This window comes from Neophocaena asiaeorientalis, unplaced genomic scaffold, assembly GCF_003031525.2.
Source record: "Neophocaena asiaeorientalis asiaeorientalis breed wild unplaced genomic scaffold, Neophocaena_asiaeorientalis_V1.1 scaffold67, whole genome shotgun sequence".
Taxonomy (NCBI): Eukaryota; Metazoa; Chordata; class Mammalia; order Artiodactyla; family Phocoenidae; genus Neophocaena; species Neophocaena asiaeorientalis.
Window position 1 is genome coordinate 5,036,344 of NW_020173731.1, and position 16,311 is coordinate 5,052,654.

General features: G+C 50.4%; 1 protein-coding gene across 1 annotated transcript in view; it reads left to right on the plus strand.

Moving 5' to 3' along the window:
- The window catches only part of PACC1 (proton activated chloride channel 1), a 33,668-nt gene that overhangs the window by 13,020 nt on the left and 4,337 nt on the right, over positions 1–16,311 (plus strand). The window contains exons 3-6 of the mRNA XM_024750905.1: positions 6,952–7,161; positions 8,582–8,733; positions 14,081–14,223; positions 15,503–15,647. Coding sequence (XP_024606673.1) covers positions 6,952–7,161; positions 8,582–8,733; positions 14,081–14,223; positions 15,503–15,647 — 650 coding nt within the window. The remainder of the gene's footprint in view (positions 1–6,951; positions 7,162–8,581; positions 8,734–14,080; positions 14,224–15,502; positions 15,648–16,311) is intronic.

Genomic DNA, 16,311 nt, shown 5'->3' on the forward strand with positions numbered 1-16,311 from the left:
CTTGGTGGCGGCAGCAGGAGCCTTAGCGTCTCATGCCTGTCTCTGGGGTCCACGCTTTTAGCCGCAGCTTGCGCCCGTCTCTGGAGCTCCTTCAAGCAGCGCTCTTAATCCCCTCTCCTCGCGCACCAGGAAACAAAGAGGGAAGAAAAAGTCTTTTGCCTCTTCGGCAGCTCTAGACCTTTTCCCGGACTCCCTCCCGGCTAGCTGTGGTGCACAAACCCCTTAAGGCTGTGTTCACGCAGCTAATCCTCTCCCTGTGCTCCGACCAAAGCCCGAGCCTCAGCTCGCAGCCCTGCCCGCCGCGGCGGGTGAGCAGACAAGCCTCTCGTGCTGGTGAGTGCCGGTCGGCACCGATCCTCTGTGCGGGAATCTCTCTGCTTTGCCCTCCGCACCCCGGTTGCTGTGCTCTCCTCCACGGTTCCGAAGTTCCCCCGTCTGCCACCCGCAGTCTCTGCTGGTGAAGGGGCTTCCTAGTGTGTGGAAACCTTTCCTCCTTCACAGCTCCCTCCCACTGGTGCAGGTCCCGTCCCTATTCTTTTTTTTTTTGTGGTACGCGGGCCTCTCACTGTTGCGGCCTCTCCCATTGCGGAGCACAGGCTCCGGACGTGCAGGCTCAGTGGCCATGGCTCATGGGCCCAGCCGCTCCGTGGCATGTGGGATCTTCCCAGACCGGGGGACGAACCCGTGTCCCCTGCATCGGCAGGCGGACTCTCAACCACTGCGCCACCAGGGAAGCCCCCCGTCCCTATTCTTTTGTCTCTGTTTTTTCTTTTTTTCTTTTGCCCTACCCAGGTACGTGGGGAGTTTCTTGCCTTTTGGGAGGTCTGAGGTCTTCTGCCAGCATTCAGTAGGTGTTCTATAGGAGTTGTTCCACATGTAGATGTATTTCCAGTGTATCTGTGGGGAGGAAGGTGATCTCCACGTCTTACTCTTCCGCCATCTTCACAACACCCCACCTGCCATGTTTTGAAGTGAACCTGTGGTCTCACATGGACCATGGGGGCTGGGAGTGCCTTCCAAGCAAAACAGCTATGGATAGGTCCCTGTGCACAAACCACCGTACTTTGGGTCCTGTGGCCCTGCAGCCAAGCTACGTGTGACTGATCAGGAATCAGCACCAGAGCTAAGGGAAGCCATCTACAGGCTGCATGTGGAGAAGGGCAGTGTCTTGTGATGTGCCTAATGGGGTACCCTATACAGGATACTCTCCAGGAGGCGGTCTGCATGCAAAACTCAGAGAGAGGGACTTCAAGAGTAAAGTGGAGCAGGGTCATGAGAGGAACACAGCGGGAAGGCAGGTGGCAGAGCTGTGAGGGTGCAGAAATTGACACAGTCCCACTAGGGACCTACTAAACAATAAGCAGCCAAAGTAGAATCAGAGACAAAGGAAGTTGAAAAAGTGAATTGCTTTAATTCCTTTTGGAGAACTAGAGCTGCTTTGTACCTTGGCTTCACTCTCAGCTACCCACGGGATTTCCTTGGGGCTTCCTGGTTCCTCTTAGAGTAAACAGCTATCGTCAGCAGTAACCTGTTCTTCACAGCCTGAAGGAACCACACAGACACTTCTGGGAATTGCCATTCCTGTAAAGTAAGAATTTTCTAAACTATTTTACCAGAAATAATAAGGCACACCAGTTGGTTTTTTTTAGATTGGATAATTACTTTTATGTGCCTGAAATACACTAGTATTCTCTGACCAATTCAGGGTAGCTAGTAAGCATTGTAAGACTTAGTTCATCTGTTATTTGGGTTATTCATTCATTTAACAGACATGGAAACATTACATGACTACTATATGAAAGACACTGTATTCTGCCCCACCTCCATTTTATCTTCAGCATATATTTTTTCTAGTTAATTATTATGAGATTGTCATTCCATGCTCTTCATCTTTGTTATCTTCATCGTTGAGGGCTTCATTTTTTGAGGGGTAGTGGGTACATTCTGGGTCTCCAATAAGAGTAATTCATTGAGCAGGCACTCTATAGTGCATTTTACAACAATCTCTCATTTGAAATGTTTATTTCCTTTTCACATGAAGAAAGTTAGCCTTAGGAGCATTAAGTAACTGTCCTGGGTCACAGAGTAGTTATATTTAGTAGCAGAGCTGGGGCTGGAGACCAAGCTCTTACTCTACCACTGGCCTAGATATCTGGTCTTTCAGTTCACAAAGCAAATGAATAATGAACACCAAATTATTTCCTCCTCAAAATCCTCCTGGTGCTTTAGGGACAGGGCTAATGCAACCTCCTCCACAAAGCCTTTGCTGATCTCTGCCCTTAGCCCTGCACTCCCCATTTGGCCCTCCAAGAAAAGGAAATCTCACATTTTACATCTTCACATCCTTCTGAATCCTGTAGCACAAACCATCAATCCTTCTCTCTTGGTATCTCCCTGAAGCACCTAGTACAAAGTGTTGCATGTAGAGTTGATGCTTGATGTATGTTTGTAGAAGTAAAGAATGAATGATTTCCTTCTCTCTGTCAACCTAGGACATTTAAAAGTTCTGTGCTTGGGCTTCCCTGGTGGCACAGTGATTGGGAGTCTGCCTGCCGATGCAGGGGATGCGGGTTCGTGCCCCAGTCCGGGAGGATCCCGCGTGCTGTGGAGCGGCTGGGCCCATGAGCCGTGGCCACTGGGCCTGCGTGTCCGGAGCCAGTGCTCCACAGCGGGAGAGGCCACGGCAATGGGAGGCCCACGTACTGCAAAAAAAGAAAAAAAAAAAAAGTTCTGTGCTCCTCTTGCTTTTGTGCTTTTAAATAAAAGAAAATGAAATAATTATGAGCAAATACTCTTCTGTCTTTGTATTTAGAGTCCATCTCTTATAGACATCATTTGGTTGGATCTAGTTTTTAATCCAGCCTGACAGTCTCTGCCTTTTAATTGGAGTGTTTAGTCCATTTACATTTACAGTAATTATTGATATGGTTGCATTTGGTTCTACTATTTTGCTGTTTTCTATTTGTCTTATATGTTGTTTCTCTGTTCCTTCTTTCCCAAAAGTTAGAAAACCTTACAGTATTGTTGTATAATTTTTGCTTTAGATAGCCTAAAATTTTAAAAATATGTAAATAGCTTTTTATATTTACCTACCTATTTAACATTTCCAGGGATCTTTATTCGTTCCTATACATCTGAGTGTTACCATCTAGTGTCATTTCAGAATTTTCTTTAGCATGCATTGTAGTGCAAGTCTATTGGTGATGAATTCTCTCAGCTTTTGTGTTTGAAAATAACCTATCCCCTTCATTTTTGAAGGTTAGTTTTGCTGGAATTTTAAAATTCTCAGTTGACAGAATTTTTTTCTTTCAGTACTTTAAAGATGTTCCGTTGTCTTTTGACCTTCATTACTTATGATCAAAAGTTAACCTATCATTAGATATAATTTCCTGTATGTAATATGCCTTTTTTTTCCTGGCTGCTTTCAAGATTTTTCTCTTACCTTTGCATTGGCTGTTTGACTATGATTTATGTAGGATTGGTTTTCTTATTTATCCTGCTTGGCATGTATTGAGCTTCTTGGATCTATAAATTGATGTTTTTTCTCCAGTTTTGGGAAGTTTGGGCCATTAGTTTTTCAAATATTTTTTGTGATCCATTTTCTCCCTTCAGTTACATGTTGTTAGACTGCTAGATATTGTCCCACAGTTGTCTAGGCTCTGTTAGTCTTTTTCTTCAATCTTTTTTTCTTTTTTTCTTTTTTAGATTGGATAATTTCTGTTCATTTAACTTCAACTACACTGGCTTTTTTTTCTTGTCAACTTTTGCTGTTAAAGACTATGCTGAGAGTTTTTCATTTTATTTATTTTTCTTTTCAGCTCTAGAATTCCCATTGGTTCTTTTCTACAGTTTCAGACTCTCTATTTCCCCTCTGTTCATTCCTTATCCTTACATTTTCTTTTAAATCCTTAAAGTGCTGTAAAATTCCTGTCTGCTAATCGCAACATTTGGGGTCATCTTGGCATTGGTTTCTATATACTGCTTTTTTCCTTGAGTATGGGTCATATTTTCTTGTTTCTGTGCATGTCTGGTGATTTTTTAATTGAACACTAGATGCTATTAATGACACGTTATAGAGGTTCTGGATTCTCTTATGATCCTCTGAAGAAGTTTTGTCTTAGCAGGTAATTAAAATGACAAGACTCAAGTTCTAATCTATGTTCCTTGCATTAGCAGCAGCTGAAATCTCCACTCAGATCTTTTGGTTTCCACTTGCTGCTTTTTTGCTGGCCCTCCTGGTGTCTCCAGTCAAGAAGTTGAGCATATTTCATTTGCAGATTTGGGAGTTGACTACCTTGTGTGGCTCCCTCCCTTTCAGGTTTCCCCCTAACTTTCTCTGACTGCTCTGCCATCCTTGAACTCTGTCCACTGTCACCCCCTCATGTGACTTTTTCTCTGTGTATGCATCATTGGTGTCTCTCCCTCTTCTTTTTTTGGGGGGGGATGGAATATAGTTAATTTACAATGTTGTGTTAGTTTCGAGTGTACAGCAGAGTGATTCAGTTTTATATGTATATGTTTTTTTATTTACTCTTTTTCAGATTCTTTTCCATTATTACAAAATATTGAGTATAGTTCCTTGTGCTACACAGTAGGTCCTTGTTGTTTACCTATTTTATATATAGTAGTGTGTATGTTAATCCCAAACTTCTAGTTTATCTTACCCCACACCCCCTCCAGTATCCTAAGTTTGGTAACCTAAGTTTGTTTTATGTGTCTGTGGCTCTATTTCTGTTTTATAAATAAGTTCATTTGTATCTTTTTTTTAGATTCCACATATAAGTGATATCCCATGATATTTGTCTTTCTCTGATTTACTTCACTTAATATGATAATCTCTAGATTCATTCATGTTACTGCAGATGGCATTATTTCTTCTTTATGGCTGAGTAGTATTCCATTGTGTGTGTGTGTGTGTGTGTGTGTGTGTGTGTGTGTGTATACACCACATCTTCTTTATCCATTCATCTGTTGATTGGAGACTTAGGTTGCTTCCATGTCTTGGCTATTGTAAATAGTGCTGCTTTGAACATTGGGATGCATATATCTTTTCGAATTAGAGTTTTCTCCAGATATATGCCCAGGAGTGGAATTGCAGGATGATATGGTAATTCTAATTTTAGTTTTTTAAGGAACCTCCATACTGTTCTCCATAGTGGCTGTACCTATTTACCTTCCTACCAATAGTGTAGGAGGGATCCCTTTTCTCTACACCCTCTCCAGCATTTATTATTTGTAGACTTTTTAATGATGGCCATTCTGACTGTTGTGAAGTGGTAACCTCACTGGAGTTTTGGTTTGCATTTCTCTAATAATTAGCGATATTGAGCATCTTTTCATGTGCCTTTTGGCCATCTGTATGTCTTCTTTGGAGAAATGTCTCTTTAGGTCTTCTGCCCATTTTTTATTGGGTTGTTTTTTGGATATTAAGCTGTATGGGCCGCTTGTATATTTTGGAAATTAATCCCTTGTCAGTCACATAGTTTGCAAATATTTTCTCCCAGACCATAGGTTGTCTTTTCATTTTGTTTATAGTTTCCTTTGTTGTGCAAAAGCTTTTCAGTTTAATTGGGTCCCATTTTTTTTTTTTTTTATTTCCATTACTCTAGGAGATGGATCAGAAAAAATATTGCTGTAATTTATGTCCAGGAGTGTTCTGCCTATGTTTTCCTCTAGGAGTTTTATAGTATCCAGTCTTACATTTGCATCTTTAATCCATTTTGAGTTTATTTTTGTGTATGGTGTTAGAGAATGTTCTAATTTCATTCTTTTACATGTAGCTGTCCAGTTTTCACAGCACCACTTATTGAAGAGACTGTCTTTTCTCCATTGTGTATTCTTACCACCTTCATCACAGATTAGGTGACCATGAGTGTGTGGGTTTATTTCTTGGCTTTCTATCCTGTTCCATTGAGCTGTATTTCTGTTTTTGTGCCCCCCCCCACCATACTGTTTTGATGACTTTAGCTTTGTAGTATAGTCTGAAGTCAGGGAGCATGATTCCTCCAGCTCCATTCTTCTTTCTCAAGATTGTTGTGGCTTTCAGGGTGTTTCGTGTTTCTGCACAAATTAAAAAATTTTTTGTTCTAGTTCTGTGAAAAATGCCATTGGGCTCTCCCTCTTCTTATAAGGATACTAGTCCTATTGGAGTAGGGCCCATCCTTATGACCTTGTTTAACCCAATTATCTCCTTAACTGCCCTGTCTCCAAATATTGTCACATTGGGGGTTAGGGCTTCAACATAGGACTTTTGGGGAGGAGCTGGCATTGGGACACGTTCAGTCATTTACCATCTAATTGCAGAATGCCTGCTTTATTCCAGGTACAGCGTGAAGGGCTAGGGGTTCAGTATGGACAAGACTGGCCCTGTCTCTGCCCTCATGGAGCTCACAGCCTAGGGGGATAAAAAGACATGTAGACAGTAACATTGCAGAGTGATGACAGTGGACATAGGGTGCCCTGGGAGCACTGAGGAAGGGGTGCCCAAATCAAGTTATGGGGTCAGGGAAGGCTTCCTTGAGGAAATGCGTTTCTAAACTGAACCCTGAAGGATGAGTTAGGAGTCCGCAGTAGCAGTGCCTCAGGCCAGGCTTGGGGTGTGAGGGGCTCCAGGGCTTAGGAGGGCACACTGGGAACAGTTGTTTAGTATAGCTGGTCCTGGGGGAGTGGAGTGGTCAGGGGACGGGGCCAGAGAGGTAGGCTGGGGCTGGCTCCCTTGCTGGGTTGTAGCTGTCTGTCCCTCTAGAGGGGCGCCTCCTTCAGCTCAGGGTCCTCCTCCTGGCAGAGCAGGTGTGTGGTGAATGTCTATAGGGGCCGCGTGTTGTGATTCAGATGTGAGGGCTGAGGTGGGGAGGTTGGATGTGTGGGCGACCTCACCTCCTTGGTAAAGCAGGTCGTGGGCCTGGAGGTTGCCCGCCTGCTCTGGCTCACGTGTGTGTCATTGTCCTCCAGCCCTGGACAGCGAGTCCGCCTGCAGCAGCATCCGCTTTAGCAAGGCCTGCCTGAAGAACGTCTTCTCCGTGCTGCTCATCTTCATCTACCTGCTGCTCATGGCCGTGGCCGTCTTCCTGGTCTACCAGACCATCACGGACTTTCGTGAGAAACTCAAGCACCCTGTCATGTCGGTGTCTTACAAGGAGGTGGATCGCTACGACGCCCCAGGTAGAGCCTGTGCCAGGCAGACATCAGGCCCAGGTCTGGGGCATCGACTTGCAAATACTCCCTGAGCTGCCATTGCACTCCTGGCGTCTTGCTGGGCACCTCGGGCAGGGCAGAGGAGTCCGAGCACAGTCTAGGGGTGGGTTATGCACCCCAAGAGCTGCTGTTGGTGCCCAGCAGAGTGTCATGTGCAAAGGAGGGAGGTGGACCGAGCCTGGAGTGGTCGCTGCAGGACTGGGGTGGGCAAGGAATGCTTACGCTCAGTGGCAGGATGTGAGCTGGGCTTTGGTAAATGGAAGAGAGTTTCTCTGGGAGGGGGGTCTACAGGAGTGAAGGTGAGCGTAGGGAGGCAGAGGGCTTCTCTGGAGAGGATGAGTCTAGCCTGGCTGGAGCCAGAGGCCAGTGATACAGAGAAGTGGGAGTTACAGGTGGCAGGGAGGCGAGGCCATCCAGAGGTGGGCGGGGCCCTGCCTGGAGAGGGGCTTCCGGGCCACATCATCCGTACCTCTCCTGTCCCTGCGAGGGGCTGTCTTTGCCGTAGAGCGGGCTGTCTGCTCCAGGGCGGTGGGGCTGGCACTGGGCTCTGGCAGAGTGGAGTGGACCGGGAGGTGTGAGCTCTGTGAGCTCAGGCTCTGCCCACAGGATGCCCCCGAGTGACCCTCGGATGGCCTGTTCACAGGGCAGAGCCGGAGTCTCAGGTCCCCTCTGCCTGGGGCTTCTTGACAGGTGTGCTGGTCCCAGTGTGCTTGCCTGTCTTTGCCTGTTTGGTGATTGTTCCTCTTCTCTGTCTGCTTTCGTCTCTTTATCTGTGGGTTTTGCCCTCTCTGTCTGGTCTCTTGGTCTGACTCTGCCTGTGTCTGGGGCCACGTGCTGCCCTCACTGTTTCTACTATTGAGGTTAGAACAGCTGCTGTCCTTAGAGCTTTGAACGAGGCGACTTGGCTGCGGGAGGGGGAGGGGTTTGGGGCCGCGACTTGCACACTTGGAGCTCCCAGTCTGGGCAGGAGATGCGAGACGGAATGAGACCTGGGGAGTCCCACAGCTGAGGGCTGCCCAGTGAGTCTGCAGGTGGGCGGCGGTGCGGGGGGCCTGGCAGTGCCCGGCTTGGTCTCGGAGGCCTCCTTGGAGGGTGTGGAGCAGGGTTCTGAAGCGGGGCGGGTTTTGGTGCAGGCACTGGGGAGGCTGCATCCCCGGCCGGGAGGGGCTTACCGAGGGGGCAGTTGTCTCCTCCATTAGAGCAGGGCTTTCTGAGGGCAGGGTGTGTAGCTCCCCATCCTCTGTGACACTTTTCTTCTCCCTCGTCTGCAGTCACCCAGGGAGTCCTGAACTTAGGTGGTTGGCGGGTGTGAAAAAATATATGTGACATGATTTTAGGGGTGTGGTGAGGGACTGTGACCGTTCACTTTTCCCTGCTTGTCCCCCAGGCATTGCCCTGTACCCCGGTCAGGCCCAGCTGCTCAGCTGTAAGCACCATTACGAGGTCATTCCACCTCTGAAGAGCCCCGGCCAGCCAGGAGACATGAACTGCACCACCCAGACGATCAACTACACGGACCCCTTCTCCAATCAGACCCTGGTAACTCTCGTCTCCCCGAGCTGGGTCTGGGCAGCATGCTCCGTTGGCCTCGCACCCTGAGGACCCCAGTCTTCTCTCTGCCGGGTGGCCTCGCCCCTCCCCACATCTGTGCGGGCCCTCGGCCCCTGGCAAACACTCCTAAGTGGAGTCTGGCCGCGGCTGGCTCACCTGCTTTCAGGGAGGGCAGTGGGGCCTTTGGCCTCCTCTGAGTGACCCTCCGGGATTCCCGACAAAGTGATAAGATCCTGTCCTTGATGGAAGGGTGGCGAGCTGCACAGTGGGGCCAGTGTGACACAGCCAAGCGGGTCCCATAGCTAACTGCCCAACAGAATTGCCAGGATCCCTTCCGAAAGCAAAGATTCTGGGTTCCATGTGGGCCCACCTGAATCACTGTTCCTGGGGGCGGGACCTAGGCATCCATATTTTGGAATAACTATGCCGGTGTAAGAAGGAGCACTGGTCTGGGAACAAGGACCCCCGCCCTGCCGTCACCCACGGCTTCGCTCAGCTGGGGAGTGGACGGCGGCGGGGAACAGCGTCTGCACAGGGTTCTGGAGGCAGGGAAGGAATTTCGTATATATTTACATCTTCTCCTTTTCATCCCATATCCTTGTTTCCAAAAGGATTGAACAGGGCTGAGTAAGTTTTCCAGCTCAAAGAGAGGAAGGAAAGGTTTTCTAGGCACCAAGGCATAAAGGGAGGAGACAGCATGTTTGTTTGTGCCTCTGAGCAAAATTCCACAGGTGGGTGTTTCTGGAGGGCCAGGTGCCCCCAGAAGGGTGGTGGGCGGTGAAGTTGTGGACAGAGGTACCGGCCAAATGAGGAAAGCATGTGTATCTGCTGTGGAGAAGGACCTGCTCCTTTGGGTGATAAGGAGCTACAGGTGGGCCTTGAGACGAAAGAATCCCACTAAGACTTTTTCGTTAATATTTGTTCTAGACCTCCTCCTAAATTCCTGCTGAAATGAAAACCTGCAAAAAATAGAATAAGATAAAATATCGATAACAGCCCTGCAAACCAAGGATGGGTATCATCTGAGGACCAGAAATTTTGAGGAACTGGTGTAAAATATAAATAGCACACTGGGTCAGATTGATGGAGCAGAATCAGAGAAAACCCATGCTCTAAAACAGATGCCGGAGAGGACTGCTGTAGAGGTGAAAGCTTTCCTTCCAACTGCTGGCTCTGTGTCAGCACATTAAAGAGCAGGGCTGCTGTAGGGCAGGTCAGGATAATAATTACAGGACCGCCTGCCAGGCTTTTAGCCCTCCTGGGGCTCGCAGAGCTACTGGGGACAGTGTTTGCTCCGGGGAAAAGGCTCTGGGCCCATTCTCTACCTAAGCTAAGGGGAGGTTCCCTGCTTGGGCATTGGGCCAGCAGAGAGAAACAGAGCAGAACTTGAGATTGGACGTCCACAATGGAAGGAGAGAGCCATCAGAAAGGAATCTTTTCCCAGAAGAGAAGTACGCAGAGCGCCTGGCCTGCTGGCCTTCTCTGCTTGCTGCCTCTGAGCGTCCTCACCGTCAGCCCCAGGCAAGGGCGAGCCTGGGAGAGGGCCTGTTAGGAAGAAACCCACAGCCCAGACCTGTACTAGTCAGCCTAACCCTTCACTCAGAAAGAAGAATGGAGAATTAAGGGCCACTAGACTTTTACACGAAACCAACCACATAAAAGGATGGAGAGGAAAAAACAGAAAGGACTCCAGGGAAACGGAAGCTAATTTAAATGAAAAGGAAAAGAACTTTTAAAAATTTTAATGAAGAGCTAGATAATACAATACAAACGCTGTTTGTCTGGCTTCCCCGCTCTCTCCGTTCCCTGTGTACCGACTGGATGCCCGTGCGTGCTTAGATGGCACTGCAGGTACAGGCTCTCCGGCCGTCTTTCCTCTCGGCTCCCCATTGAGTAGCACGCTAACTAGGAGTCCTGTGTCCCAAACCTGTTCATGCCAGTTGTATCTGTTATAATAGTTACATAGTTTAAGTATTATAGAAAACCATAAAGTAAGGGCACAAAATGGGAGTCATTTCCATGCAAACTTAAGTTGACTGAAGTTACCTGTCTCCAGCCCTGGGTGATGGGCAGTCTTCACCACTGGGGCTCCTTGCCATTCACAGCCGCAAACTAGAGAGAGCTAACCCGCTCCCTGGGTACCAGGTCCCCTCCCTACACAGTGCAGAGCCACGAAGGAGGAGCAGAGGGGCTCAGTGGAGCTCCTGAGGGAAAGGGAAGAGCGGGAAGCATAGCCGCCCCCGAAGCCTGATGGAGCCCCTTGGGCGGGACCTGTGAGGTGTCCTGCCTCGGCCCCCGGGAGGAAGGCAGAGGTGGGTGGCAGGGCCTGCACCTTGGCAGAGACTCCTGCGTCCTGGATTGCCCTGGCCTTGTCCACTGGGAGAGCCTGCCTTGGCTGTGATCCTCTGGGCCCGTCCTCTGGAGTGGACACTAGAAAACAGGCCCTCCCTGGGCCCCGCGGCTTTGGGCTGTATAGGTTGGGAGGCTGAACAGTCCTTATCCTTCTGCTGCCCGCAGCCCCTTTGTTTGCAGTGAGATGTCTGCAGAAACGTGGCTGTTTACATCTTGTTGAGTCCACGTGAAAGCATCCCAGCCAAGGGGCTCATCTGGTCCTGCTTCATTAATCTTCAGATGCTCACTGATTTTCTAGTCTCTACCTCTTGTACCCTCGGTTAAACCTCGTTAGTTTTTACCGAATGCCTTGCTCTGGCGCAGTTAGGGTCACCGCCCTTCCAGCCTGTAGGACCCATGTCTGTTTCCTCACCGCCTGCCATATTCCCGGTGTCCAAATGTGAAGTTGATGCCTTATCTTCAGGCGGTTGTTCCCTCAGCACTCCGTTTCTGGAAAACAGCTTATGTTGGTCAGAGTACAGGCCAAGCTCCTGTACAAAAGCAAACACTCCAGACAAACACAGCGGCTGAGATAAGAGAGGGCTGTTTCTTTCTCGGGGGATGTCTGTGTGTGCGGGCAGTGCTGCCTCGCAGGATGGCCAGTGAGGGCTTCTGTCTGTCACTCTGCCATCCCCGGGCGCCGTCTCGGTCCTCGGGGTCAGTGCTGACCCACCAGCACGTGCGTGTGCACTGCCCGATCTCGGGAAGGTGAGCAGTGGAGGGCGGGCAGTTCCCCGCTAAGGGCCTGGCGTGGGATTGTGTGAGTCACTTTTGTGCTCATTCCAGGAACTTCGTCCCATGGCCACATCTGAGGCCAGAAATGCACCTCCAGTGGGCGACTATATCCTGCTAAAATCTGCAACTGGTTCTGCAGGAGGAAGTGGATAATGGAAACTGGGGACAGTTAGTGTTCTCTGCTGCCCCTTAACCTATCATGGAAAGGTTGAAGATAAACAGATGGGCAGAGATCTCTTGGGAAAATGCAGCCATAACCAGAAGAAGTGGAGTGGCAGTTTTACTGTCAGTTAAAATGGAATTCCAGATGCAAGGGGTTAAAAGAGGGCTGTTGGACTTCCCTGGTGGCGCAGTGGTTGAGAGTCTGCCTGCCGATGCAGGGAACACGGGTTCATGCCCCGGTCCGAGAAGACCCCACATGCTGCGGAGTGGCTAGGCCTGTCAGCCGTGGCCGCTGAGCCTGTGCGTCCGAAGCCTGTGCCCCGCAACAGGAGAGGCCACAGCAGTGAGAGGCCTGCGTACCGCTAAAAAGAAAACCAAAACAAAACAAAAAAAAAGAGGGCTGTTTATGTGGAGAAGAAGTTCAAATTCCACTTCTCCCCACTAAGAGTTAACAGCCATAAATTTTTATGTGCAAAACAGCATACCCTTTGTATTCCTCAGGCAAAACCTGTTAGAAATAAAAAATACTATCACCTATGTGGAGTGGCTAGGCCTGTCAGCCGTGGCCGCTGAGCCTGCGCATCCGGAGCCTGTGCTCCTCAACGGGAGAGGCCACAGCAGTGAGAGGCCTGCGTACCGCTAAAAAGAAAACCAAAACAAAACAAAACAAAAAAGAGGGCTGTTTATGTGGACAAGAAGTTCAAACTCCACTTCTCCCCACTAAGACTTAACAGCCATAAATTTTTATGTGCAAAACAGCATACCCTTTGTATTCCTCAGGCAAAACCTGTTAGAAATAAAAAATACTATCACCTTAGAGTGTTGCTAACACCTCTCTCAAATTCACAGTTCAAACAGACAGAAAGTAGTAAGGATAAGAAGTGAGAACTGAATTGGCACAATTAATAAACTTAGAGTAAGTGCATGTTGTAACACTGTACCTGTCAGAATACTCTTTTCAAATCTCGGTAGAGTATTTATAAAAGTAGATGTAAAGATGTTTCTCCCCAGTTAATCTGTAAATCCAGTATCATTACAGTTAAAAGTCCCAGTTGAATTTTTTCATGGAACTTAACAAGCTGGTTTTAAAGTACATTTAGAAGAGTATGTGGGGACTTCCCTGGTGGCGCAGTGGTCAAGAATCTGCCTGCCAACGCAGGGGCACGGGTTCGAGCCCTGGTCCAGGAAGATCCCACATGATGCAGAGCAACTAAGCCCGTGAGCCACAGCTACTGAGCCTGCGCTCTAGAGCCGCGAGCCACAACTACTGAAGCCTGCACGCCTGGAGCCCGTGATCTGCAACAAGAGAAGCCACTGCAGTGAGAAGCCCGTGCACCACAATGAAGGGTAGCCCCTGCTCGCTGCAACTAGAGAAAGCCCGTGCGCAGCACAAAGACCCAACGCAGCCAAAAATAAAAATAACTTTATTTTAAAAAATAGAGCATGTATACGGAATAACCCTGCCAGGTTTGGGGATGGGGTGGGGAGTGATGTGGAGGGTACCTGCCCAGTCAGATACCAGAATGAGTAAACATTCAGGGGTCAAACCTGCGTCTGCCCACTGTTTGGGTAGTGAGAGTGAGATCCCTATTTCATACCATAGACAAAACTGAAAGGCAGGCATATTGTGTATCTAAATGTAAAGTTTTTAAAAAAGTGCTATCAAGAAATACAGGAGAATATTGATATAATTTTGGTTTCCCTTAGCAAGCAAATTCTAGAAGCTGTGAAGATTGACACATTTCGCTACATCACCTTTAGAGCTTCATATAATAAATGGCGTTACAACAGAGTTAATGGGAAAGTGACGAACTGGAAAAAAACAGTTGTACCTATACCAGATGGAAGTTAGTACCCTTTCTAAATAAAGAGCTTCCCTAGCACTGCCAGGCAGTGAGGCTCGTGGCGGGAGGACAGGTTGCCGTCAGGCCTGGTCCAGACGCTGTTCCTGGGCGTGGGGTAGGGTGAGGAGCCCTGTGTGCCCAAGGCGAGGTCAGGAGCACCCACGCGGCTCTCCCGGCTGAGACTCTGGCCTTTGTCTCCGCAGAAATCCGCCCTGATTGTGCAGGGGCCCCGGGAGGTGAAGAAGCGGGAGCTGGTCTTCCTCCAGTTCCGCCTGAACCAGAGCAGCGAGGACTTCAGCGCCATCGATTACCTCCTCTTCTCTTCTTTCCAGGAGTTCCTGAAAAGGTGGCCTTTAGAGCTCAGGGCGGGCTTGCTCGACACTCATTCTCTCATTCCGGCCATGCCCATCCCTAGGCTGGGGCAGAGGGTGCAGGGAAGCAGGGCTGTGGATGAGCCACTGGCCTGGAGGAGGGCCTCTCCACAAGGTCAGGCGAGCCCGGTGTAGAGGGTTCCAAAACGCAGCGCTGGTTGAGTCCTGGAGGGAGGTTGGTGGGGCCCATGGCTCCTGGCTGGGGCTGCCGAGGACGGGGTTTTGTGAGCCCCCTGGAGGGCAGCTCCTCCCCTGGGCCTGGCTCCCCATGGTGTCCTGGAACTGGGTCCAGCCCTGCTTGAGGGCTCAGTGCCTGTTTGCCACGCGTTTCTAACAGGAGGATGAAATTTCCTGTTCGTGGGTGGTGCCACCTCGGGGGCCCAGAGTGCTCGTGTCGTGGGCCATGGGAGTGCTTTCGGCTCTGGCCTGAGTGAGGGTGACTCAGTCCCTCCAGGTCCTGCGTGGCCCTGGGGCTCCATTTCAAGGAAGCCCGGCGGCAGCTAGGGCAGAGAGGAGGCCGCTCCGCCAGCTGACGAGGCCGTGAGCTGCCACCGCCGTTCACACCCCAGCGCCCCAATCCTGCCCATCTTGGAGCTTGGGGCCTCCTCCTCAGCACCTTCTGCCACCTAGAGTTCCCTCTCGCTTCCCTGCTTGGAGCTGGCCGTGACCCCTGCCGGCCCAGCCCCTTTCTGCTCCTCTTGGGTGGGTTCTCAGTACCGCCATGCGGTTGCCACCTGCCTGTGGCACCACAATGAAGGGTAGCCCCTGCTTGCTGCAACTAGAGAAAGCCCGTGCGCAGCACGTCTGCACCATCCTGAGTGGGTGTCGTGGTGTCCTGCCTAGCTGAGAGCTCCCTGGGGAAGCCTCTTGCCTTCTCTGGGCCTTCAGGGAGGCTGAGGGCCAATGAGGGCACCCCAGGGCTGCTGAAACCCAGATTTCTCCGAGGCGCTGGGGGCGCGTCTGCAGAACGCGGCCGGCTTCTCCGGGAGCAGATGCTGGGGGTGGGTGGGTGGGAGTGGGGAGGGCTTCTCCTGCCGGGAGCCTCAGCGACCGTGCTCGTGCCTTGAGGCAGCTGACAGCTCCCCCTCCGTCTGGAAGCCAAAAAGCAGGCCTTTGAGGAAGGGGGCAGTGGGCAGTGGGAGCATCCTGGTGGTACCAGCAGAGAAACCGGCTTGACGTAGGGGCTGGAGTTTGAGCCTGGCCACGTTCGAATCCCGCCTGATTAACGTGGACCTTTCTTCTCTGCCCTCCAAGCCCAGACAGGGTAGGCTTCATGCAGGCCTGCGAGAGCGCCTATTCCAGCTGGAAGTTCTCGGGCGGCTTCCGCACCTGGGTCAAGATGTCCCTGGTGAAGACCGAGGAGGAGGACGGGCGGGAGGCGGTGGAGTTCCGGCAGGAGGTAGGTGGGGCCGGGCTCGCTTCGCATGGCCGCTGACTCCACCCTTGAGTGCAGGGTGGAGGGAGGCTTCGCAGAGGTGACCGGTGCACAGGGTCTTTGGGGTGAGGAGGCCTTCGCCAGGATGAGAGTGGAGCCGGTGCCCGGGAGTCTGCGTGTTCTTCTGCAGGCAGGGCACACCCCAGGCCCTTTGCCTTTGTCGCTGCAGCCCTCACAGTGCCCACGGCGGAGCGTTTTACCGAGTGGCGCCTCATGCGGCTCATCTGATGCCTGTTTTTAGTTCTGCTCTGCTCCCCCGCCGCGCTCTGAGAGGCTGGCGGCTGCGTAAAAAGGTTGACTATTGGCAGGGCAGAGACTGGATGTGGTAGCCTCTGGAGTGTGGGGTGCATGGTGATCCATTGGGACACAGGAGGAAAATACTAGCTTTCTTTTTGTATTAATTTTTAAAAATTAATTATTTTTGGCTGCATCGGGTCTTCGTTGCTGGGTGCAGGTTTTCTCTAGTTGTTGCGAGTGGGGGCTACTCTTCGTTGCGGTGCGCGGGCTTCTCATTGCGGTGGCTTCTCTTGTTGCGGAGCACGGGCTCTAGGCGCGCGAGCTTCAGTAGTTGAGGCACGCAGGCTTCAGTAGTTGTGGCTGGAGGGCTTAGTTGCTTTGCGGCATGTGG